This window comes from Bacillus rossius, chromosome 3 (assembly GCF_032445375.1).
Source record: "Bacillus rossius redtenbacheri isolate Brsri chromosome 3, Brsri_v3, whole genome shotgun sequence".
Taxonomy (NCBI): Eukaryota; Metazoa; Arthropoda; class Insecta; order Phasmatodea; family Bacillidae; genus Bacillus; species Bacillus rossius.
The window spans coordinates 75637023-75664997 of record NC_086332.1 but is presented as its reverse complement, the minus strand read 5'-3'; the positions used below and the strand labels follow the sequence as shown (position 1 = coordinate 75664997).

At 38.8% G+C, this 27975-nt stretch overlaps 1 protein-coding gene across 2 annotated transcripts in view; it reads right to left on the bottom strand.

The window, feature by feature from the left end:
• Positions 1 to 8: 8 nt before the first annotated feature.
• Positions 9 to 27975, bottom strand: part of LOC134530915 (uncharacterized) — a 153667-nt gene continuing 125700 nt past the window's right edge. For both annotated transcript variants that reach the window (XM_063366228.1, XM_063366227.1), the window contains exons 4-5: positions 3435 to 3676; positions 9 to 1308 (exon numbers count right to left, since the gene is read on the bottom strand). In XM_063366228.1, coding sequence (XP_063222298.1) covers positions 891 to 1308; positions 3435 to 3676 — 660 coding nt within the window. In that variant the 3' untranslated portion in view covers positions 9 to 890. The remainder of the gene's footprint in view (positions 1309 to 3434; positions 3677 to 27975) is intronic.

Below are 27975 nucleotides of genomic sequence, written 5' to 3'. Positions count from 1 at the left end.
ACAGCGTATGTTATACAAGTGGCAACGATGGTTCTTTTTTTCATTCCATATATTACACATACATACTCACATTTGCACACCAGTCATAAGCTAACATGTGTGAATTAAAAAAAAAATTAACCACAACTTCTCAACCTATTACAAAACTGCTCGTAAATCACAGAACTTTTTTAAGTACAGTTTATCAAACTACCTTGTCACACCAGTAGGAACATTCTAACAAATTTAGGTTATCAATCTAATGAGATTAACAAAATTTTATAACATTACTTATTTTGGATAAAATAGTAAAAAATGAAATACCCTCTTCCGATGCCTGACATCACTATTGTTGTGTTCACCTACAATAGTGGGTACAGTACTTGTCATCTCTGTGTTTACATTTCTTGTGACATTTCATATCATCTTGAGCTTTATCATCTGGTAAACTCTGGTAATTATGAACTTCAGATCTACAAAAATATAACTGTCACAAAGTGAATATATCAATTCACATCTAGGCAACTTTCTTTGCGCATAGTACCTATGTTTTAAACTACTGATTGTGATGAGCCCAGTAGCATACATGCTTGACATTCAAATGGACAGCATTGCTACTAAAATATATTAGACACACTTCAGCTGTCTGTTGGGAGATCAGTGCGTGAAGCCAGTCATCACATTCGATAGCCAAACATGGCATTTTTTTAAAAAAATATCACAGGAGAGAAAAGTGTATATTTTTTGTCGCAAATTACCAGAGTGAACCCCATGCGAGCGTGGCCGCGTGTTTTCGAAAGAAATGCTACAAGGACTCGTAAGTTTTTGTTTTGCCGTGTCTGAAGCGAGAGAGAAGGTGCAGAAATGCTTTTGTTTCGGACCGTCCGTGCGAAGCGTCCCGCGGTCGTCGCTCAGTCGCCATCAGCCTTGTGGCCGTGGGGCCGGAAGATGGCACGCACCATCTGGTAGTGCCTCTCGAAGCCAAGCTTGGCGTACAGGCTCTGGGAGGCATCGTTCTCAGGCCGGATCACCACGAAGGGGATGTAGCCACGCGACATCACCACGTTGGTGAGGAACTTGGCCAGGTGGATGCCGTAGCCCTTGCGCCGGAACTCGGGGCGCGTCTGCATGGAGAACATGGCGCCGTAGTAGGACTGCACCATCCACGCTGCCAGCTCCCCGTTCGAGAAGATCCCGTAGGCGGGTAGTGCATTAATGAGCTTCTCGAATATCTCCACGCACTCCATGTGGTTGGCCGGGTACAAGTCGTGGATGGCCTTGGCATGCTGGGGTTTCAGCTGCATCAGCTCCGCTTCTTCAGGGCAAAGCCTGCAGCAGACAGCACCTGCGAGTCAGCCCTCTACAGACCGCAGGCTCTTGGTGGAACTGCTAGGGCTCAAACTAGGAAACAGCTTTGCAGATGTTTTCATATGAGATCCAGTAGAACAAACACAGTTTACAGGTAAGTTGCATGCACAAACACTGTCAAACTCTAGACCTGATAAGTGATTATAAACTGTAAGAACTTGACAAATGAATGGCTTCAATGAAGCTAAAGGAAGGTCCTGGCTCAAAGAACTTGACAGCAGTGGTTATCTGAGCTGTGTGTGAGCATTTCCCATGAGGCATGTTGATTTCATAATATGCATTATGGCTGTTGGCCAGAGTTGCCTCTCATTGAAATAAAACTAGCACGATGAGAATTCACTACAAAGATATAGGAGATATCCTTCAAAATCAGTTTTGCCTATATATAATATTGATGCTTGTGTTGGGGGGGAAATGCTACAAGTTCTAATGTTGCCTACTTACTATAGTATTCGATTCTTACAGACCCTGAGCTCCAATTTAAGCTGTTGCTGCACTCTATCAACTTTACTTCAACTAAACTGTAACACCACTCAATAGCTCAGTCAATCAATTACTGTGAAGCATGAATACATCACGTTGGATGTTTGTCAGCTACATCCATTCCTTAAGACATGACAGAAGAGTTAATGTACATACACTTATAATACCAGTTGGATATATTTGTCAAGTAAAAATGTAACAACAATTCATAGTAAATAAATGTTGCATTATGAAAAATGGTGACTATAATTATTTTTTATCTGTATGTGCCATATTCACATATGTGCACCTTACTAAGGCTATACAAAACATTGCAAAGAGCCAGGTAGGTACTACCTGAGGCACCGGGTGGCCATCACTGACTTAGCCCTTTAATATATAATGAATTTGTATCTGCCGTATATTGTGTGATGACAACCATTTAATTTTTATCCAAATAAGTTTTGTCTTTTAAAAATCATCTACATATTTACATTCTCAAATATTGTTATAGAAGACTCAGTTATATCAATATGTAGTATATATGTCTGGTCACAGTGTTTTTCTGAAATGGTCATCAAGAAATTTCAGGGTGCTTAGGCGAGAAATGAATAACAATTTAAACACAATTCTGTGTGAATTGGCCCTCAATTGGCCCCGTGAAGTTATGTTTGATCCTCATAATGAGCTGTCTCAGAAATTAAAGTAAAATCTATATATTTGTCATTTATCTTGATTCTAATTCGTAAACCTTTAATGAGACATTTGTGGCATATTTTTTATTCATTTGTTGCAGAATGAATGGGTTGCACCCAGGTCAATTTGTGCACTAACCATGTTAAAGAAAAACTTACAGGCTGTATGTGTATTGCAAGGAAGGTGTAGGAGAAAGGAAGATTGTGGGGGTGTACCATATTGAGACTTAAAAGCAGGATTACAAAGGTAAAGTAATAAAATAATATAACTCCATTGAATTAATGAGCAAGAGGTTTTGCTTTTATATGAATGCTTGAATGTGGAACCCAGCCTTTTATTTTTTTTTTTTTTAATTCATACGGCCAACCTTTTGTCTAAATTGAGCGTTAAAACTGTGACTATGATCTTATGACCAAAACAGTTTTTAGAACCGTTCTTAAGGCTAGGTCTGAAACACTAGATAATTTTTTTCTTTTTCAATTTTTTTCCATTATTACATTTATTCAAGAACTATTTCTATCATTTTAATTCACTATCTCCTTTATTTGTTGTTCTGCTACAAATATATATAAAAAAAAGAAAATAATATTCTTGTATAATGTTATGGGTGTAAAAAGTCATGCAAGCTGTTGTAATTATCAACACTTGCATGACATTTTACATCTACAATATTTCACAGAGTGAATAGCTGTTGAAAATATTTGTGGCAGATCATAAATGCAATTGTGAGTTGTGTCACATGTGTGGCACCAAGAATGGTGTCTTTTCAAGCATGATTTGGGCTTGGTTATGGAATATGCATTTTGTTAAGTTACATATTGAGGTGTAGAAATTTTTATAGATAAAGAATATATTGTGAGTAATAAGTTAATACGACTGTCAATAACGAAGAAGAGCGTCACTGGTGGAAAGGTGATGTGTGTACTCACTCGTCGAGCTGCATATCCACAGGCGGATCTGAGCACACATACACGTCACCGCACACCTTCTCCAGGGTGCCGATGGCCTCGTAATAGTCCTCGAGGCGCTCCAGAATCTTGTGGTGAGTGAAGTTGAGGTATATGGGCTGGCTCCAGTCCACCAGCACGTCCTCCTCTTGCAGCTGGCGCAGGTTGTCCAGCTCGTCGCTCGGGCAGAACACGCTGAAGCTCTCATAGGTCCTGCCATTGGGCTGTAACAGGGATACACGTCTCCTCACAGTTCCCCAGAAATCGTTCAAATGAAGCCACCTGACAATTCTGTGTGAAGGATTATGGGCCCGTATGTCAAAAAATAGAAAATGGAACATTAGTATTAAAAACAATTACATTATTATTGACAATAGCACACTGACTTGGGTCTAAAGAAGTACTATAACATATCACCTTGTATAAAACAAAATAACACATGCCTTCGCTAATAGGCTATCTTGCAAATTTCTTCCCAACTTCTGGCAGAATGAGGACATGTATAGCCTTATCCCCCACCCTCTCACGTCTTGTATCTGCCACTGGGACACAAATTTGTGCCTCCAATAAATGCAGCCCCACACATGGGTCTTGTAAAATTTTATTAAATTAGTGTTACGATTTACCGCGGGTTCGTAAAGGATAGCCCAATTAATAGATTTCACTACACACACACAGTTTTATTGATGGCCACTATTTACATTACTAGCAAATAATCTAAAAATGCCAATTAATCAATTGTACTTAAAAATGTTGCTTCCCCAGTCACTCGTTTTCACACACCGCACACCTTGCTGGGCCGCACCTCTGGCACAACTCTCGCCGCAGCACCCCTTGTGGGTCTCCGCCGCGGGACTCCGTCACCGCACTCCGCCACCGAGGACCCAATCGACGCCTCGCTCGGGACTCCGCCGCGGGAAAACTCCCGACTTCACTGAACTGAACTTGAGGCCGGCGTCCTCGTTTTATATATCAGCTGCAATTTCCAGAACTCGCGAGCGCGGCTGGGACCAGTCACGTCATTTCGTGCCGACCCAATGGCATAAATCTCTCAAAACACGTGTCTGCGGCTCGCGTAACTCCGCAGCTGTCAGGTGTCAGTTATGTGTCAAAGGCAGGGCACCGCGGGGGGAGTGGTGGGAAGGAGGGGGGAAAGCGACAATCCTTGTAATCTTCCAGGCGCGCGCGGCGCATATCATGTTGCGGCAGTCGCCAGCCAGCTCTGCACCTGCACGTGTCGCGGCCTTGCTCACGTTCGTAACATTACTTTATGACTGTGTTTGGAAATATACCTTTGATTGTATCTAATGCAAGGGTGTGCCCATCTGAAATTGATGGGCCGGGGCAGGGGGGGGGGGGGGTGGTTTCTGTAATCAAACTTTTTCTAAGGTTTGGTTATTATGTTTCACACATGATGCAGTGTGTCATGTTTCAAAGTGTTCAAATACCAACAACCAACCTTTTAATATTTCTTTTTTTTCTTTTTGGTTTTATTGTTACTTTGTAAAAAGGGGGAGGGAAGGAATCTTCCCTCCTTGACCCCCTTGACCATCCCATCTCTCTTCTCTTGAATAAGTTCTTGATCTAATTATCTACACTTGCAATGATTGCTTTACTTTAACTACAATGTAGAGAATCATTATGTTAACTAACTCAACGAACCAAAAGATTCATCACCCACCCAAACAAATTCAACATAAATTGTAGCTGCGAGATAAAAGTTCTTCTTGTAGTCCAAAAATTAAAAGATTGTTTCAAATATATTTTCCGAAACTGGCATATTGTTAAACCCAATCTGCTACCTTTCAAACAATCTGGCAATACTTTGCACATCCCCATCTGCATGTATCTTCTTATTATGTTTGGTCAGGGTTGCCACACTATTAAATAATTTTTAATATAACATACAACTCAGAAATTCGAATCCTGCGTAATTTTACGAATTTCCAGTATTTGGAACCATGAATAGCCCTTTGTTTATTGGCTGTGTGGACATAATTGAAAAGTCTGTCAGTGTATCTTAATTTTTGACAGTAAAGAAGCAATTGAAATTAATATTTCAGTGGTCAGGAAATACCAGGAAACTTTCGGAAGATAAAACATTTTATGGAATTTGTTATATGGATTAAACAACATATAACTGGTATGTGCAGGACTTGTGTGCTTACTTTCCTGTCCCCAAATGACAACATGCCTTCACCCAGTTCGTAGTGGCCACGAGGGGGTGGGATAAAGGGGTTACACCCCCCTCACCAAGTTTTGTTACTGTTTGAGATGTGACATCATCTACTAATGTAGGCCCTTATATCAGTACGTTAGTGTTGATAGTAATGTAAGTTTTTTAGTGTTGATAGTAATGTAAGTTTTTTGTATACATGTGTTCAAATTTAATTTTTTTTCTAACCCCTCACACCCGTCTTAAGTTCCTGTACCCGTATCCGCCACTGCTTTCACCGGACATTCTCCACTAACGCTTCTCGCCCAGGACGAAATAGTGCTCCATATTAGACACGTGTGTATTAAAGACCTGTAAAACAAGAATATTTGAAGAATAATTTTCCAGGTAGCTCATATTACTAACACTCAATTTAACCCCTAAACATTGTACCTGGGTCTGAGAGACCCTAGCCATTCTTTTTTTTTGTACCGCAAGTTTTTTTTATTATTTCTAACTGCAGTCTGGCAACCCTGCTATCTTCATACTATGAGGGAGGGAGTGAGTGACGGTACAGAGCTGTCAGTCGGCCGGAAACTGTCCAGTAAACACGGTGTGTTGGGTCTATGAGACCCAGTAAATGGTAAGTCTGCCATTTATTTATGGCAAGTTCGTCAGGATTATGGAAACAAGTACTGTTAGTGATTCTAACTATAAAAAAAAAAACAGATTCTCAGTGATTTGAAGAAATTGGAAGTGATGTCAGCGATCGTACTGGCGATGAATTTCGTCAAGATTTCACAATTGAAAGTGATCATCAGTCAGAGTTGGAACAATCTCTAGAAGCAATTCCTGAAAATGAAAATATTGCAAGTACAAGTGAAACCTGCTCAACTGAACATGGTGCCAGAATCATTATACTATTACAGTCAGAATCGTTACAAATGGTCTTCTATTGAGCCAAATAAATCAATAAGAACACGTTTAACTATGTTGTTACATATTATTTGCTAGGTCTAAACGGACCTGCACTTTCAGAAGGTGCAAACGCAGAGCCGCAAGGTGACATTTGTTTAATGATGAGATCTTGCAGTGAAATAGTACACTGGACTAAGTTAAATTGGAAGAGTAAAGGTCATTGTATGCTAATTCCAGTGGATCTGAACTGTGAAATATTTACAACACAGAGTTTGAAGCATTTATGGGACTTTTACTTACAACAATTTACAAATCTGGAGGTGAGTGCCTGACTTTGTTATTTTCATCTGAAGGTAAAGGTCGTGACATTTTTTGATGTACGATGTTCGGACTATTGCCTGTCTCAGATTTAATTATGTTACTATTAGAAATCAGAGGAAAACACATGATTTAAGTTACAGCTGTTTCGTACATTTTTCAGACATTTATCAACAACTGCCAAAATAATTTTACTGAAGGTGAATATGTGTGTGTTGAAGAAATGTTTGTAGGATTCAGGGGTAATGTGCTTTTAAAATGTACATTCCTAACAAGCCAAACGAATATGAAAAAAAGTTTTATGTCTCATTGATGCTATAAATAATGCTGGAAAAGACAAAGATGGTACTACTCTTACTTCGGAAGACACTATCCGAAATGTTACAGCAGACAGCTGGTTCACATCAGTACAACTTGTCGACAAACTGCTTCACATATGTGGGGAAAAGCACAAAATACCTCCTGAGTTTCAACCAAACAAAAGTAGGCGTGTATCGTCCTCACTTTATGGGTTTACAAAAGAGAAAACTATTGTATCTTACGTACCCAAAAAAAAGAAAATCCGAAATTCTAATATTGTCAATGCATCATTTATCGGCAACTGATGCAACAACCGGAAAAACTTATATCATTTGTTTTTATAATATGACTGAGGGGAGCGTTGACACACTGGATCAGAAATGTTCTGCTAACTCAGTAAGTCACAGAACAAAGCGATGTCCAATGGCAATTTTCTATACTCAAGTGAATATATACTCAAGTAACTCTTATATGTTACATTAGAGTTTCAGAAACAATCCACAAGTCGACCGATTTGGATTTGTGGATCAACTCGGAACGCAGCCAATTGATTCTCGCATGCGTAGACGATATGAAGCACCTATGCAGAAAGAACTTTAAAATGGCAATGGGGAAATCGCTTGGCGTGGACGACAGTAGGTACATATTTAAAACAGTCTAAACTTGCAAACAGGCTTGGTCAAAAAGAAACTGCAGAAGCTGCGTTACATAACTGTAATTAGAAAAAGTTTAAATGAAGTTGCGAGTCTTGATTGGTCTTGCTACAGGACGATGACGTCATTCAAGCGGCCTTCATACCTAATGTAACCCCTTACCGCGGCATTAGTTCTACAGGATCTTGAGAATACAGAAGTTCCTAAAGCCCAGAAACTAGAGAAGAGGGAGGAAGTAGTTGGTGTGTTCGCTAACGGGTCACGCGCTTGTGGAAAGGGTCGTGGACTGATCATGGCATCCTGGCATGCCGCACACTTACGAGCACAGGTTGTTTCGAAGTGCGGTGTAAGCCCCGGAGGAAACGGAGACATCTCACAGAACGACGTACTATCTACATTGGCACGTATGCGGACACGTACCTGTACGTGTGAGCTCGGCAATGCTCAACTCTTTCGTTTATGTTCCGTGCGACAAATAGAAGCCGGGTGTATAATATACGTGAAAAACTTTATCAAGTACAAGAATTACTTGTGTTCTAGACTTTCTTCATGTGGTTGTTTTATTAAGTATGTATATATTAACCGTGTTTTGATCTCGGACCTAAAATGTTTTTAATTACCTACATTATTTTTTCGTGATCCTGAAGTTCAATCTCATTGGTTGCCTTTTGTTAAGGTTTTGTGCATTGTAGAATCAACAGAAGGATAAAGAAACGTAATTATATTTTTGTTCCAAATCAGTTTTCGTTTTTACGTTTCCGTTTCATTGTAGAACGGACTTTAGCTTAAAGGTGTCTGTCGCCTTTAAGACCTTTACAATAACTTAAATAAAATACCTTTCAGTTTGAACTATAGGCGCAGACAGATTGTGAAGTTCATATTTATTTTGCAATTTTCGTTAAAAGTAGCGTATTTATTCTCGTCAATCCAAAAGGATAGTTCAAACTTCAAGTAACCAAAATGTTTAAAATGACTTCCATCCAATGCATACAGCAAATTTTTAGAGTTTCTAGAATATTATCAATAAGAATGACATGGCTATGAGTTGGACATTGGGGTAATGGATGTACACGTGTAGTGTATTAAAATGTTCGCAAAAGTTTAAAGTTTTAGATCTATACCAATGCACTTCGATAGCAGCTCTATTTTAGCTCTGGTGTTGATCTGTCGTTATTTAATTTCCTGCCACGTTTTTTCTGATATGTGTCCACATTTAAATCGGCGATTACAGCAGCATCGTTACTTCAAGAGTAGTATGTTTTGGTTCTTTCTGGCACAGGGTTCAGGGTGTGGAGCTGGAGCCGCGGAGCCGGCCGATTGCTCTTACGTCACGGCGGCCATCTTGGATGACCTTGACCTTGAACTTTTACCTTGGATTTGCTCTTAAAATTTGCCAAAATTAGCCAAAATTTACCCAAAAATCCTCAAAAAATGCCAAAATTTCAATTTTTTTGGAAAAAAAAAAATCGTCCAAAAAATCTCAAAAATTTTGATAAATTAAAAATGTCTCTTTTTGAGGGAAATATTCCCGTTTCAAAGGGAAAATTTACCGTTTTTAGTCCTTAAAAATTCCAGCGGTTAGAAATGCCCATATTGAGGCTTAGCATCCATGTCTACAGCCTCCGATAAGCCTCTGACTTCATCATGGATTATGTCATCTTGGATTATGACATCACCGATGCAATTTGCGTTACGGCCGCCATCCTGAAAATCTTTATTTATCATCCAATTTTAATGAAAATTTTTTCAAAATTTATAAAAAATTCAATTAATAAAATTTTAATAAACAATATTTAAAAACATACATTTACGGCAAGGAGCTAGGAGTTCTCAGTTTGGTGAGGGCAAAAAAAATGGTGACTGATACTTCCCTCATGATGGCTGCAGACAAACTGACCCCCGCCACTTTTTTCATAGCATTTTATCATCAGGTAGTATGACATCATGTCCGCCATCTTGAAAATCCGTAATTTTAATGCTAGAGATTCGGGAAAAAATTAAAATTTATATAAAATTAGTTAATTTATTTTAAATAAAATATTACCGAAAAAACACTATCAATTAATGTTATGGACGCCATCTTGAAAATCTTTATTTATAATCCGATTTTAATGAAAAAAAGTTCAAAATTCACCCAAAAATTAACGTATTAATATACTGATTAATTAGATCGATTCCCATCCTTGGTTCGAACCCAGTAAGAGCAAACAATAAAAAATGACATCCTTTCTCCACGGAAGCCACCTGCAGACTGACTTCCCACCGCTTAAGTCAAAGTATATATCATCAGCTGGTACGTCGTAATGTCAGCCATATTGTTTTCGTCTGCTGGAGGCCACCTCCATCTTGTTTTCAGCTACTAAGAGTGTGCCACCATCATGTTAGTGTAATTTTTACTCACTAGAGTACAGTAATCAATTATTATTACTGAGGCACCCACCACCTTTAAACTTGGACACCATCGTGAAATTGTGTAATTATTTAGCTAAAGATTCGGGAAAAAATCCAAAATTCATCAAATAAATTGGCAATAAATGTTATGATTGATTCGATCGATTCCCGTCCTTGGTTCGATCCCTGGGCGATGCAAAACATCTTAATTTTATGTAAAAAAAATATCAATTTCAATAAATAATTATCAAAGTCCTAAAAGAAGCATAGTTTCAAAATCAACTATCATCCTATAAGCCATTATGGCCACCATCTTGGATATTTGTATTTATTGACCTAGAATTCGGGAAAGATGAAAAAATCACACATTACTTTACATATTGAATCGATACTTTGTTCGATCTATGGTAGAAGCTAAAAATAAATTTAATTTAAATACCAAAAAAGTGTCATTTTCGAGAAATAAAACACCACAAGTTCTTTTACGAACATAATATTTATTAAATAATTTATATTCTACTACAGGATCACTTGCGAAAGCCAGCTATCTTATAAACATTTAGCCATGCATAGGCGCGAAATGACTAATTCTTAGCTCCAATCGGTTTATACTAGACAGAGACCAACCAGAACCTTTACTATCATAGTCCTCCTCTTCTTGACAGAGTTTCTGGATACCGTGTTTAACAGTTTGCTTCACATCGTCAGAACTGTAAATTAATGCAGCCGATGTCTTAAATGCACACTTCTTCACTTTGTCATCGAACGGATATGGCTTTCCATATATACAGTCCAACCACAAGTTATATTTCAAAGGTCCGTTTGTTGCTACGTCATCAGTAAGCTGATTGATTATGTTTTGTCTCATATCGTCAAGAAAATTACAAATGTCTTTCGACTCACTGAGCGTATTTAGATAAAAGTAGTCTTTCAATGTTCCACGAAATGCAGACTGCGCCAAGTAGAAGCCATTATCATTCACTTGTAGAGCACCGATCACAGTCTTAGGTTTAGTTCCATGTCCAGATGCCATAGCAATCGGTTGCTGCGCATCTGTTTTTTTGCTTGCACACTTTCGAGTCTCCAATCTGAAGCGAGGAGTCGAAATTTCTGCAGGTAGTTCAGCAGTAGGCGCACGGACTTTACCGTTGCATTTTTTCGCATGTCGTCGCAAACTATCAATTCGAGTAAACCATTCATGACACTCATCGCAGCGAAAATTCATGCGAGATGGATTCTTCTTGCATTTACTCCGTTCACATCTCCGTGCATCATGGGAAAATGCAAACGTCATATCGCAGTAGCTGCAAGGATACCGCGGTGATGAAAACGAGTCTTTCAGACTCGATCCAGATACTGACGTTGCTGCAGTTGTACCATTTCCAGGCATACTCTTATGCACATCAATCATTCTCTGTTGTATAGAAACCTTTACATTCTGCCGCGCAACAGGTCCTTTGCATGTCTCCAAGTGTTGCTGCAAATTAGCATTTCTTGTAAATTGTTTGCGACATTTCTCACAACCAAACATTTTTCGATAAAGGTTCTTAACACATTCTCTCTTCTCGTGTCGACGTACATTGCTGTTGTTTGATAAAATCTTGTCGCAGTAACGGCACCGATGTTCGTTAGTTTTTGACGAATTATCACCCATTGAAGTCTCCATCGATGGCGGACCAACGTTCGCCGAGTTTTCCTGTGCAACCAGCACTACCGGCATTAAAGTCTCTTCTGCTGGTGGTACCGCGACTGTTAAAGTCTCCTCCAATGTTGACGTCGTCGTTGCCAAAGGGATCTGCTCCTTCTTCGTTGCCGCTGCCGTCAGGGTTCCCGTAGACTATGGTATAACGTCCATCAAGTTCGCCGTTTTAGACGGTAAAGGTGTCATCGAGTTCACAAGAACAGGTAATTACGCGACTTATGCACCAGAAGAAACAAACTAGGTGATCCTTACACCGTCGACGACAGTAACAAACTGAGCGGTCTGCTGTCTAGGACTCGCTTATATAAATTCACTCGATGTAATAATACACTAGTCAAATCAAGAACCATTTACTATAATACACAAGTCAAAACGTCATTTAAAAAAGAGGAACATATGATCGAAACAATTTGATGTGGTGTGATACGTTCTCTTCTCATGAATTCGAACCAACCAGTATACGCTAGGCTCCAAGAGATACTATTCACATCATCAGATCCATCTACATTTGGCTCCAATGCTCCAATTACCCATCAGCTTCGAGTGCTCCAAGAGCTCCAAAGCTCCATTCGCTCCAACACGCAATGTATGTGAAATACACGCAATGTACGCGCAATGCACACAATGTACGCAATGTACGCAATGTACATGCAATGACTACGCATCCTTCACGCAGGTCAAGCATTTAAAGAAAACGAAGCACGTTTGGATGGAAATTCTACAAAACGAAAGCTCATTTAACGAAAAGGAGGTGCATTCTCTCGTTCATTCAACTCGGTAGGATGCGATCGTCAATGATAAGTTAGGATATAATGTCTCCAACAGTCTATGAATCCAACAGTTTTTAGTTCCAAAAGTCATTGGCTCCAATAGTCATCGACTTCAACAGTCATTGACTGCAACAGTGTTCTGACTCCAAAAGTCATTGGCTCCAACAGCCATTGACTCCAACTGTCCTTTGCTTCAACAGCTCCAATGATATTTGGCTAGAATGCTACGAGTCTAAGAGGCTATGAGGTTACAAGGCTATGAGTCTACATGGATCTAGCAGGTTACGAGTTATACATGGCTGCGAAACTGCATGGCTAAAAGTCTGCGTGGCTACGAAACTACATGGCTATGAAGCTACATGGATATAAGTCTTCTCGGCTCCAAATGACTGCGAGGCTACATGGCTACAAGGCCACTTGGCTACAAAACTTCAATTCTACTAGTCTACAAGACTCCTCCAACTGCCTACGAGTCTACAAAGCTCCAACTGTTCCAGCAACATTATGTTAAAAGATTACAAGGCTACTTGGTTACGTAGTTACAAGTCTACGAGGCTCCAAGGCATCATGACTACGCGACTACGAGCCATGAGGTTACGAGACTACGTGACTACGAGTCTACAAGTTTACGAGACTGCGAGGCTACATAGCTACGAATCTTCTAGAACACAAGGTTACGAGACTGCGAGGATACAGGACTACAAGTCTACATGAGTACTTGGTTACGTAGCTACAAGTCTACGAGGCTACTTGGTTTACGTAGCTACAAGTATACGAGTCTCCAAGGCATCATGACTACACGACTACGAGCCATGAGGTTACGAGACTACGTGATTACAAGTCTACAATTTTACGAGACTGCGAGGCTACAGAGCTACGAAGCTTCTAGAACACAAGGTTACGAGACTGCGAGGATACAGGACTACAAGTCTACATGAATACTTGGTTACGTAGCTACAAGTCTACGAGGCTACTTGGTTTACGTAGCTACAAGTATACGAGTCTCCAAGGCATCATGACTACACGACTACGAGCCATGAGGTTACGAGACTACGTGACTATAAGTCTACAATTTTACGAGACTGCGAGGCTACAGAGCTACGAAGCTTCTAGAACACAAGGTTACAAGACTGCGAGGATACAGGACTACAAGTCTACATGAGTACTTGACTACGAAGCTACAAGTCTACAAGGCTCCAATTACTGCATCTGTCTTCGGCTGAATTTTCTCTTTGGCTCCAAGACTACTTGGCTCTAACTGACTACAATAGCACCATTCAGTGGTGAGAGTTCATTTATCTCATGCAAAATAACCCGTTTAAGTAGTGTCGATTCTTGGCAACAGATGACACCACATGATGCTTACAGGTAAATATTATTTAGTTTTTTTATGTGGGATGCAGGATGCTCACTTACGATCGCAAAAGAAGGATGGATTCGCTAAACACCAAGGAGAAGGAAGTTCGTCTTGCTTAATAGTGATTCTCAGATGTCTCAGAGCTTATTATTATATATGACTGAGTAATGGTATTTTCGTTTGAATTCCACCTGATAAAAATATTACAAGTGATGATTTAGTAACAGAAATTCAATTAATTAAATTTAACTCTGAATAAAATGACATGACTCATTAAGTAAAAAATCCTTCATGCTTAGATCGGTTTCTCAGAAGCAACCAGGAGCACACAGAGAAAACCATCAAAATATTGACAAGAATCATCGGGAGCACACGGAGAAAACCGACACACACATTTCTTTGATATCAAAAAATCACAGAAAAAAATTCAAAATAACAATAAAAAATAATAATAAATAAAAAATTGATAAAACAATCACAAAAAATTTTGGCTTCTGCTAGAACTCCATCCTTGTTCAACAAATGAGAAATTCACAAGCTGTCAGAAGCTGATTTTTCTTTCCATTTAATACGTCGTTTGTGGAAAAAAAAATGTCTTCATATGTAATATTTATTTATAATTTAAAACACATGTAAGTGTGGTCTAGTATCACAGCATTCTACGTAAATATATATGTGTAATTATTATTTTTTGTGTGTATTTGATTTCTTTATTAACTAATTATTGTATGAGGGGTGGTCTGAAGAGTGACTGTCAAATAAAACTGTATATAATCGAATATCTATATATTATTTGAATACTAGCCTGATCATTGTGTTTGAGTTAAAACTTTAAAGCGCCGAGATGCACGTTCTTGGGTGACATCAGTTTGGGGGGAGGGGTGGCAGGGATAAAAATAACCAGACGCGACGCGCTGCAGTGAGACCGCTTGGTGTAAAATAAAAAAATACACTTTCATATATACGGGGCACAGACGGTGAACCAACAGTCTCTGATCAGTCTGCTTCCGCCTGACTGACAGCACTGCCTACACTGCCTGCACTGCCTGCGCCTGACGTGTTCTCCAGCTAAGGTAAGATAATGTAACTGTAAATTTATTTACTAATCTGTTTGTAATGTTAGGATAATACTAGCTGACCCGGCAAACGTTGTTTTACCATATAAATTATTTATAGGGAATTTCTAGTGTAGAAAAAAACAACTAACTTATTGTAAGTGTGTAAGGATGTGGTATATGAGGATGTGGTGAAAGAGGCATGGAGCGCTGTGAACGATGAGGGAATATAAAAATAACAAAACACCAAAAATTTATTTTTATAATTTATTTTAAAATTATATATATCATTAATTACGATAGTAACAGTAACATTCAATATAAATCACTTAATGCTATAGCATGAACAATATTTTTTGTTAGCCCATCTTTAGCTAACACAAACAAACTGGATGGTTTACCCACTCGAGAGCATGCCACGTATAATTGTCCGTTTGGCCTTGGGACTTATTGATAGTCATTGCAAATGCCAATCTAATCGGAAACTGAATACGTTTAAATTGAACTGGCACACCTGTAGGTATAATAGGGATACGTGGTATTAATATATTTTCACCTTGGAACTTGCCATTTAAAATGCTGGCTTCGATAACATTTTTCATTAATTTTTTAATGACTAATCGTGTACCGTTGCACAGCCGTGGTGGGTTCAAATTACGAAGTAAAATAATCGGAGATCCAACCCTCAATTGTAAATTATGCGGTGGCATGCCTGGCAAATCCAGTGAGTTCAAAAACGGTTGGAAAATTTACAGGTTCATTGGTATCGCAAACTGTATCAATATATTTGTATGATACCACGTTACCTGGCAACAACTGTTGTATCTTTAGATTTAAATCGTCAACGTCCACATTTTTTGCCACTAAAACTGCTCTTTCTGCAAGCCACTCATGATTTATGTACTGTGTGTGTACATCGGGAACTATTTGTTCAATGAGAGCATCTTGCGAATCAATAATTGTGCAGAAATCGGTCGGTAATTTTACGCATTCAGTTTCATCTATAGTAACTTTTCCATCGCCGATATCTAAGAGTTGTTTTGAGAATGTTTCAGCGGATGGATCTTGAAGCATTTGAACGCGCATATTTACTTTCAGCTGTAGTTTTTCAACATAACGCCACAATGGTGATGATTTTAAGCAAGCGTTGATCTCATCAGCGTATGTTGAACGTGAAATGATGGGAAGTGTTTGTCTGAAATCACCTGAAAGGACTAAAAGAGTGCCGCCAAATAGTTTGTCGTTTTTAATATCTTTCAATGTCCTGTTCAACGCCTCTAGCGAATGTTTGTGTGCCATAGTACATTCATCCCAGATGAAAATTTTACACTGTTTCAGCACTGTAGCCATAGACGATTTTTTTTATGTTGGACACTGCGTCAAGGTTATTTGGAATATTTAGTGGCAGCTTAAATATTGAATGAGCTGTTCTGCCTCCATTCAATTAAGTTGCCGCAATGCCCGATGATGAAACGGCCAATGCGATGCCATTATTGTATCGTATTTCGGCGAGAATTATCAAAATAAGGAATGTTTTGCCAGTTCCATCTGGTGCATCCAAAAAGAAGAACCCACCTTGTCCTGCTGAAACTGCGAGCATAATGCGGTCGTAAATGGTTCTTTGTTCCTCATTCATTAGTGGGACATTGCGAGTAACAATCGCCGCCATTTCTACAGTGTTGTACTGCAGTTCACGAATCATTTCAGTTTTCATTAAAGCAGATGCAGTTCGATTTGGCGAATTCATACCGAAATGAATGAGTGGTAAGTTGGCAATGATAATGCAAATATCCTCTATAGCAATCAATGCTTCATTGTACACATTGTCGCTGATGTTATCGTTTGATCGTTGCACCTTGTACAATGTTGATGCAATATATCATCAGTCATTGAATCTTTGTGATTATCCCACAATATCTCTGCTCGGGTTGGGAAACATGTAGTCAACACTATAGCGAATAGTAGACGGGTTTGTATTGCTGTACAGTTTAATCCTGCTTCAGCAAGCATACATTCCCACTGGTTGTCGTCTTCCAGCAAGCGTAGTGCAAGGCATGCATCTTTATATGTTAGATACTGTTGACCATTAACTTTATGTATATCTAGAAATGACAATGGGCCAGTAACATTAACCAACAACAGTCGAAGATTAAAGCACTCAGTCTGCCTTGGATTACTGTAAATACTCGCACCAAGGTGTTTGATTTAAATAAACTGAGACATTCATCAACTGGTGAGCCTTGCTTGCAGGGCATCCATTTTTTTGTTTGAGCCTATGTGAAATAGCATGGTACTTGTGAATAGAGTAATGTTCGTGCAAAGGCACCAAAATCATCCTCACGATTACACAATTCAAAAAATTCAGTGAGTGTAGTTTTTGGTGGATTTATAGCACGATCAATCGCTGTCTCGGTCGTGAAAAATACACGCTGACCATTTTCAAGATGGACGGCTAACTGAACAACTGCTGTATCTCGTTCATGAATATGAAAACCAAAGATACGCCAAGCAGCTTCATTGGAGCTGATGTACCGACCAATTTGGTAGAGCGTTATTTCATCGTTTTTATTCACTGGAGGAGCATTCACATTGGTATTTTCCACTCTAAACACAGCCATATCACTGCCTTTATGGACATACTTGCAAATGTATTTGATGCTCTTCACAGAACTGCAGAACTCAACATTAATATGAGCATTGTATGTCTTGCTCAGCAGAGGCGAATATGGCACCACCCAACGATTGTCAATGTCAATGTCTGTGTTGCTGATGTTTTTAATAAATGATCGTCCGCCATTATCGGGATTTCTTCGACGATATATTGGATATCCGTCGACATTTGTAATCGTATCGTTAGTAAAATCTTTAGGGAAATTTTTGGTACATTTCCCATTTGCCATGCAAGGCGATGAACGATTAAGAGTACCGCATGGGCCATGAATCATGTTTGCTGTAACAATATCAAACAGTATTTGGTCAGTAGACGGATCTGGAATTTCAGCAGAAATTATACTATCGATTTCTTCAGGACGGATTTTGTCGATTAACCAAACCAAAATGTGTACATGAGGTAATCCTAGCTTTTGCCACTCAACCGAATACAGCCAGCAACGTGTGGTACCGAATACATGTAATTTAATAATGAAACTCATTAAAGACTTCAACTTTTGTCTGAACACACGTGCTGTAATGTCATGACGATGTATTGCATTTTGGCCAGGCAATAGCAAAGATATAATCTCTGGCCATTTTGGATTACATGTGAACGTGATAAATTAACACGGTCGTCCATATTCGCGCACGAAAGTCAGAGCATCCTGTATATATTCTTGCATATGACATGGACTACCTACGTACGATTATGGTAGAATGACAGAGTTACCAATTTCGGCGGCGTCGGCATTGCTGACAATAGTTTCTCGCAAGTGAATGTACTCTTCCGCACGCAGCTTGAGTCGATTATATCGTAAGTATCGTAGTCGTTCACCCTCTATCTTCACGTACATGTCGACCATGAATTGTTGACAAAGCTCACGACATCGTAGAATGACGTTGTTCAGGCCGCATCTGATCATCAATCGATACGCATAATAATCCTTGCAGCTAACGTTCTTGTTTGTTTCGGCTCCTGTAATAATATATTCATAAATATTCATTTAAATTAATTACATTTCATAATTTAATTGTGTAGTTAAATGAGTAATGATCAAATTAATAATGAATAAAGTACCTGATACAGGATCTCGTTGTTTATTATATTTATGTAATATCCGTCTTGTCCCTTCCAGAACATTAGCGGATATTGGAGAGCGTCATATGAACGGTGTGTATCAGCAATGAACTGAAGATTATTATTTCTTCTACGAATCACAATTTCTCTTGCACCTGTACGATCGCCAACCATGATTCCAGCAACGTCGTCAACAACAGGTGCATTGAATCTACGAATGTGCTCTCCAGCTGGTGTTTTATCAGGATTAATGACAATAGCGTGATTATCGCTTTGTAATTTGTGCATGTGTGATTTGAATATTTTCAACAATTCGTTGTGCTCATTCAATAGAGTGTCCAGCTCGCTGACAATGGGTCTGTACACACATAGATATACATATAGTGTACATGTAAATATTAGACTGTTTTACGAAAGGGAAAAATGTTATTTTTCTTAATTATATCGAAAATATATTGTTAGAAATGGTGGAAAAAAATTCTGTGGAAATTACAGCTCATAAATTAATATAAAAATTTTTTTGCCCAATTGTAATAAAAATCTTAACTTTCACCGAATTTATTTTTGACTATTTCCAACAAAATTTTCGATAGACTGTTTTACGAAAGGGAAAGAAGTTATTTTTTTTTAAATTATATCGAAAATATATTGTTAGAAATGGTGAAAAAAAAATCCTGTGGAAGTTACAGCTCGTATAAATGAATAATAAAAAAAATTACCCAACTATAATAAAAATCTAATTTTCACCGAATTTATTTTTGACTATTACCAACAATATATTTTCGATATAAATAAAAAAAAATATTGATTTTATAATGTATAAGAATAAATTAAACTTACAACACAAAAGCCGTTGTTGGCGAGAGCTCGTGACACGTGTTGAGTACTTTTGAGGTTATGTAAATCACTTAATTAACTAATGGTGCGAACTACACTCAAAATTAATATATTTATTAAATATTAATAAAATATGAATAAATAATTATAGTCCAGCAAATTAATAATAAATTTACTTGAGAATTTAGTTAATATAAGAGTTACACTGAGATAGTAAAATTATAATTGTAAACGTTACTACTTGGCTTGATGCATAAACAATAATAATGGCCGAAAACTGTGGAGGGAGTGAGAGAAGGCTTATTTTGTGAGAGAAACAGGAGACCGGCTTTGGTCTCATCCCTACTCCGTGCTGTTTACGGGGTGAGAAGTGACACGGGTAGACCTCTGGCGGGGAAGGTTGATGAAGTGTTAATTGATCAGCTATCGACCGGGGTTGAAAAATATAAAATTCTATTAAAAATTAGGGGTTGGTGATAGAAGGGTGTAAATTTAGGGTTGTATGTATTTTTTAAAGCCACATTTAAAAAAAAATAATTTTTTGTCCAAAAAATAAAAAAAATGTTAGGGGTGGTCAACCCTTATTACCTACTTAGGGGTATGAAAAATATATAGTAGACGATTCTCAGACCTACTGAATATGCATACAAAAATTTCATAAAAATCGGTCAAGCCATTTCGGAGGAGTATGGTAACTAACACTGTGACACGAGAATTTTATATATAAAATTATCATTTTGAATGGAAATATACGTTTTTTTTAATTTAACATGAAAATAATATTAAACTTAACCTTTATAAAACTTTCTTCACAGTTTAGTAACACAGTGTTTCGCGTTAACTCTAATTAATTTCTTATGTATTTACCGTCTATAATTTATTATTTTATTAATGTCTCCAATTCATTACGTAAATATTTTTTTTTTTTTAGAAAATATTGCCATCTAGAGATAATCGTTTACTTTTTTTTATTATCTTGCAAACGGATGGGAGAGATCTATAATTCAGTTCCATATACAATCTAACTTTGTGTTTGAAGCATAAAAAAATAATATTTAATTTTAAATGATGACAATCCCATACGCCATACATAAGTCTACTACATTTTATTCTTTTCTTTTTGTTTTAGCTTTGTGCTCACTGTTGAACGTAATTTCCAGTCTCTCTTTCTTTCTCTTCTCTCTTCTATCTTACTATGTCTTCCCGTTCTTCCTCCCCCGAGGCAAAGCGACTCTGACTTAATGAAGCTGAGCCTTCTAGCTCTGCCTCTCGCGATGGTGGGCGGGGGTCAGGGGTGGTGTTGGCGCAGGGGTCCGACATCTTGCCTCGCCTGGAGGGTGTTACCTTGAACACTGCATTTACTAACAAGATAGTGGACTTTCGAATAGGAAATGACATTGACAATTTCGATCCGGACTTGGACTGGTTTCTACAGAGATGTAGGGTTCCCTTTCTGGACTTAACTAACGACTTAATTCGCCCCTTTAAAGTTTACGTTTCACTCTCGGCCTTATTTGTTAAGGAATCTGGGGAGGAAAACGAGAGTGAAACTTTTCATTTCACGACACACTCAACCACGGTACTGCACTCTGATGAGGTAGGGGAAATCTACGATTCAACATTCATTCCGGAAATCAATAAACACATTAGTGATTTCGCAGCGCGTGGCAATGGCTGAGCTCTAAAAAGATTGATTAATATGGATGTACCTACATGTTTCAAGCTATAGAGTTTTCACAGTTAGCGCAGCACACACGAAATTGCCGGCGTTTTTGTCCAATAGGAAAGCTTGTGTTAACATTGAGAGTCCCAAGCAGCACTGTTTCCTGTATGCCGTCATGGCAGGTGTGTCGAAGGTGGAAGGTAGAGTTACTCGAGCCACTTCGTATCCAAATCCACTCGTGTATTTTAATACGAATGACTTGACGTTTCCCTCCACTCTGCATCAGATTAAAACATTTGAGAGGAACAATGATAATTCCATTAATATTTACACTTTCGTAGATTCTAAGGGGAATATCGTTGACGAATGTTTTAGTGGCAAATCTGAATCCTCGATCCAGCCTCTTCGCGTATCCTCTGAGCGAAGAGAGAGACATGTAAATATTTTGGCGATTCGTTCGAGTGGCGCGACAGAGCACCTGCATTTTGTTTACATTAAATCAATGTCCAGATTATTGCATTCTCAACTGTCCCAGACACATAATAAGAAATGGTTTTGCGAGTGCTGTCTTCAGTATTTTACAAGTGAAGACAGATTAAATTCACACACTGTTCTCTGCAGCCAGCATCAAGCAGTGTGGTCCTGTTTCCCTACAGAAGAAAACAAGTATTTGCAATTTACAAACATTGCAAAACAGGACCGCCTCAGCTTTATTGCTTACTGTGACACTGAGTGTTACCTTAAGCCTTTTTCCACCTGTTTTCCCGGTGACGAGTCTTCTAGCACCACACGGGTAAACGAACATGTGCCTTATGCATGTAGCATTTTGTTAGTGTGTGGGTACAATAGCTCTTTGACCAAGTATGTGCAATACGAGGGTGATAATTGTATTGCTGAAATGGTCGCAGAATTAGTTTCAATGTCAAAGTGGGTTTGCGATATTTATTCAAAGACCATAGCTGTTAAGACACCGACTCCGGCCGTCTCTGCAAGTCTTGCGAGTCAAACACATTGTCATATCTGTCAGAAGATATTGGCTGGGCAGACGGTGCTCGATCACTGTCACCAGTCTGGTGAAATACGTGGTTATGCCCATTCTTAATGCAACCTGGCTTTCAGGATGCAAAAGAATCATCTCGTCGCGGTTTTTCATAATTTGTAAAATTACGATGCCCACTTTTTAATGAAACATTTAGTGTTCGCGAAGTATTGCACAGCCGGACAGTTCCTTCATTGTGGAGAACCCAGGAGAGGTCAAAGTCCTTGGAGTTACAATGGGGAGCTATAAATGTATTACCAAAGACATACCCATTTCAGGTAATGCGCAAGGAGGCATGCGCACTGTGCATCTTAGGTTCATAGATTCACTTAACTTTTTTAATTCATCTCTGGAAACTCTCGCTGGAAATTTTGCACAAGATAAATAGAAAGTCACCCGTTCAATGTTTCCAGATGACGCACAGTTTAAGTTAGCTACGCGTAAAGGTGTGTTTCCCTATGATTTTGTTAAATCTAGTGAACAATTGCAGACTGCCTCGCTGCCACCTAAGGAAGTGTTCCATAACGTAATGAGTGGCATGGACGTGAATGATCTGGACTATACTCACGCTCAAAAGGCTTGGGACGTCTTCCATTGTGCCACATTGAAAGAGTACGAGCTTAGATATCTTAAGGTGGATACTTGTTTGCTGGCCGACATATTTGAGACATTTCATTCGGTTTGTTTGCAGTATTATTCATTATATCCTGCCCATTACATTACCGCTCCCTCGCTCGCATGAGATGCACTTTTAATTAAAACTGGTGCGCATCTTGAGCTGATAACTGACCTGGATATATACCTCTTCCTAGACTCAGCCGTTCATGGAGGTATAACCAACGTAAATCGATGTCACGCAAAAGCCAATAATGTTTACATGTACACTCACGACCAGAGCCTTCCATCTTCTTACATCTGCTATTTCGATGTAAATGCTTTGTATGCTCACACAATGTTAGATAAACTTCCTGTGGGCAAATTTGAGTGGGTTCCCAGGGATGAGTATGCCAGTTGGGATTTCAACATCATTGACATAGATGGCGATACGTCATATTTCGTGGAAGTGGATTCGACCTTTCCCGATGATTGTCACGACTGCCTATCAGATTTGCCTCTGGCCCCTGAGAATGGTGTACCGCCAAACGGGCATATGAGTAAATTATTGTTAACTCTCGTGCCACATAATAATTATGTTGTCCACGTCAAAACACTGCGGCACTACGTTAAGTATGGGGCGGTCATTGGCCATGTTCACCGCGTGCTGCGGTTTGAGCAGGCGGCCTGGATAAATGAATACATATCCTTTAATGCTGAGCGTCATGCCCAGGCTGCGAATCCCTTCGAAAAATCTTTTTTTAAGTTACTTTCTAACTGTGTGTACGGTAAAATTTTAGAAAATTCTCGCAAACACAGAGATATACATGTCACTTCACAGTACGATTCTGTTTATGGGGCAGCCGAGCTGATTGGTGGTCCGACATTCAAGGCTCGGCAAATCATCGATGAAAATTTAGTTCTCAAAAAGCTGCAGAAAGGTTCGATAACCTTCGATAAACCTATGTACATGGGCATCGCCATTTTAGATTTGTCAAAATTGGTTTTATACGATTTTCATTATAACTATACGCAAAAAAAAATCCCTTCACAGTCTCTGCATCTCTTGTACTCGGACACTGATTCGCTGATTTACCACACTCAGTGTGATGACATTTATTATTCAATTCGCCCCGACTTAGCTTCATGTTTCGAAACATCAAATTATGCACCATGTAATGATCAATGCTTCCCCTTAGTCAACAAGGGCGTAACAGGGGCGATGAAAGACAAGACCGCTGGCAAGATCATTACGGAATACGTGGGCCTTTGCTCGAAACTCTACTCATAAAAGATGGAGGATGGTTCTTGTATGCGTAAAGAAAAAGGAGTTAAGGCCAACATACTCCAATCACTTCTGTTCCCTCAATACCTGGATTGCTTGCTTGAAAATTCCCGGATTCTAGGCAGTCAATTCCATTTCCGTTCGCGAGGCCACACTGTGTTTACGGAGCGAGTGAACATGGTAGTACTGTCTTCAGGAGTCGATAAGCGTTGGCTTTCTGAAGACGGTGTCAGCACATTACCTTGGGGGCATAAAGATCTGTGTCCTTCTCAAACTCGTGCCTTGCCCGATCCCCCCTAATAATTGTACATACTTCCATTTTTCCTCCGATTACGTTCACCAGTGAGACGAACACTGCTGACGTAACCTCCGAGCAGTGGTTGAAGGAACACAACAGCGCTCACCACTCCTCCCCTGCTCGGAGGGCTTCAAGTGTATATGTGTGTGTGTTGGGGGGGGGGGGGGTTGAAGGCACACAACAGCGCTTCTTCCGCCTCCCCCCACAAAAAAAAATCCTGTGGGGTGTGTTCACATCCCCCATGTGGTGCCATGTCATGCAAACTGACCTTTTCCATTATACATGAGGAGAGAAAAACCGTCAGTATGTTAAAGAAAAGGTTTAGAGATGTTTGCAAAATATTCCCTGTCACCATGATAGCTTGCATCCCCAATTATATTCATTTACATGCTATCCTGTTTTAAAGTACCTAACGTAAAAAATTACTAGCGTGTTTCAAATTGCCTTGATAGCATCTCAAAGTATATTAATTTACATGCTATCCTGATATAAAGTAACGTAAAAAATACTAGCTTGTTTCAAGTTGCCGTAATAGCATCTCAAAGTATATTAATTTACATGCTATCCTGATTTAAAATAACATAAAAAAATACTAGCTTGTTTCGAGTTGCCTTGATAGCATCTCAAAGTATATTAATTTACATGCTATCCTGATTTAAAGTAATGTAAAAAATACTAGCTTGTTTCAAGTTGCCTGGATAGCATCTCAAAGTATATTAAATTACATGCTATCCTGATTTAAAGTAATGTAAAAAATTACTTGTTTGTTTCTTTTTTATATATAAATCGTCCTCTTGATAGGATGCCTGAAAATTGTGTGATGTTCTACAGGTCTCCCCACCCTTATGGAGAGGGTCCCATCAGGTTTGGCAGCCTCTTTCTTTGAGGAAGAGTTTGAAGAAGGTGAGGGTATTCCACCCGAAATTGCGGCGGCCTTCTTTGCCGAAGAACTACAGGAGGGGCTTCGTCTCCCCCTCCTCCTTCGCCGACTGCCACTTTGCCACTGCTGTTAGTTGCAGGCCCCTCTGGGACATGTCCCTGGGGTCGGCCACTAATGGCCGACGAATCCAGGGGGTACCGGTTACCTGCTTCGCAGCAGCAGGTGTGGGCTCTGCCTAGCTGCAAGGTTGTGGCCCTGCTGATGGCAATGGACGCACAGCGGGGTGGGGATAATTTTGGTATAAAAAATTAATAATATCATTTTTTTAACAAAGTAATATCGATGTGTTGACTACATTATTTCAATATCCAATATGTTATTTACATTACTTGTGGCTGTTAACTAACTAGGCACAAGTAATGTTTAATACATGTAAAGAACTACACGGTCATGGTGGTGGGCTGGTGTCGACTGCCTCCCCTTCTGTGATTGGGGAGACGAGTATGGTTTAAAAGTTTTTAAAACTTGTTGACTGTTGTAACATGTAGGATGTTACTTTTGTCTGGAAAACATACGTAATATTTAATATAATTTGTAGCAATGCACTACTTGTAAGAGATATTTAAACTGATACATACATTTTATTTTTATTTTTAAAAGAAACATAATGTAAATGAGACTATCACAAAATAAGAAAATAGTATTACAAGTTACTTTTGCCCGGTAATAATCAAATGGCAGGTACAGGTAACTCTGTTAATAACACACACACACACAACTTACTGCCACTTAACTGGAGTAAAAAGAAATGTTGTTACACATAATATTTTATTTGTATATTGAAATACTATTTTATAATTAACTGAAATAATGCATATACATGTAATATTAAAATTGGGGGGGGGGGGGAATAAATATTTTAAATTGGGAGAAATTACATTTGTATACAGGTACACGTAATATTTTAAGTGTGGAAAAAGTATTTTAACTTGAGGTAAATCTAAATAATATTAATTGAAGGCTTTGCTAGCGGGCTCCGAGCTCTGCTGGCTGGCGGTCCCTACGCAGGAGGCTGTCTGGATTATTATTAAATCAGGAGGGGGAGCACTGTCGCCACATGTCTGCAAGGCTGGCGACACAGTGAGAGCTCTCTTGGATAACCTACACAGCATTGGCAATATAAAAATTTAATATAATAACTATAAGGGAGAATACTATCTATATATGCACAAGACATTCCTTTTAAAAAAATTCTTTTATTTATGAATAATGACAACTGTGTGTGACATAATAAGAATACTTCTAATAAAATGGGTGATATATTATAAATAATATTACTTTTTTTAGTAATTGCCACTGGTATATTTAATTACTGGAACAACAATATAAATATATCACTACAAGATAACATATGTCTTTACACATAAAAAATGGTGTTTGAATTCGCCGACTAGTACTACATAAACCTAAAGTATTTTATTAACACATAAATATTTCTATAAGCATATGTAATGGCTATAGCTATTTTTCATTACAGTGGTATCCAAGATGGCAGACATGCTACATAAAAATTAAGCATAATATGACTATACTGGTCTAGTACTATAAAAAATAAACATGGTTGCCCTAGTATGTGTTTTTAATTTGATGCCTAGTACTATAACTGAGTAGTGGCTGCCAAAATATTTTTTTTTATATTCAAACTTGAAAACCAATGACTATAATGGGGAAAAAAGTCTGCCTGGTATGCTCTGCTACAAGATGGTGGCCTGAGATACTGTGCTACAAGATGGCGGCATACAGAAATCGATTGTCATATATAAAATCAATTTATTTTTAAAGTTGGCTGTTCTGGATACTTCCTAGCAGCCAAAATTATTTTTTACCCAATGTTGACGAAAAAAAGATGCCAGCCGCCTAGCAGCCGACAATATATTTTAATTTTCCCGCCTAGTACTATAAAAAATAAGCATGGCAGCCACCTAACAGCCGACACTATATTTTAAATTTACCCCCTAGTACTATAAAAAATAAACATGGTGGCTGCCAGCAGCCGACACTATATTTTAAATTACCTGCATAGTACTTTAAAAATAAACATGGCAGCCGACTAGCAGTAGATGCGGCTTGTTTAAATTTCCCGCCCAGTACTATAAAAAAAGCAACATGGCACTCACTAGCAGCCGACAATATATTTTTAATTTCCCGCCTAGTACTATAAAAATAAACATGGTGGCCGCCTAGCACCCAACGCTGTATTTTAAATTTCCCGCCTAGTACTATAAAAAATAAGCATGGTGGCTGCCTAGCAGCCGACACTACACGTGGCTCCCGGCCACGCCCCACCCGGCCACGTGGTGTCACGCCCACCTACTGCTACGCCCACCCAGGCACGTGGTGCTACACCCACCTGTTTGATTGTTTACTGTTTCACAGAACCGGTGAGCTCCCCCTACTGTATACGCTCTTAGTGTTCTAATTCTTACCTCTCGCTTGATTTGCTTCATGTATTTTTTTTATATAAAACAAAAATTACCTTCTTTTCCTTTTCGCTCCCTTAGTAGTTGAATTTCGAAAA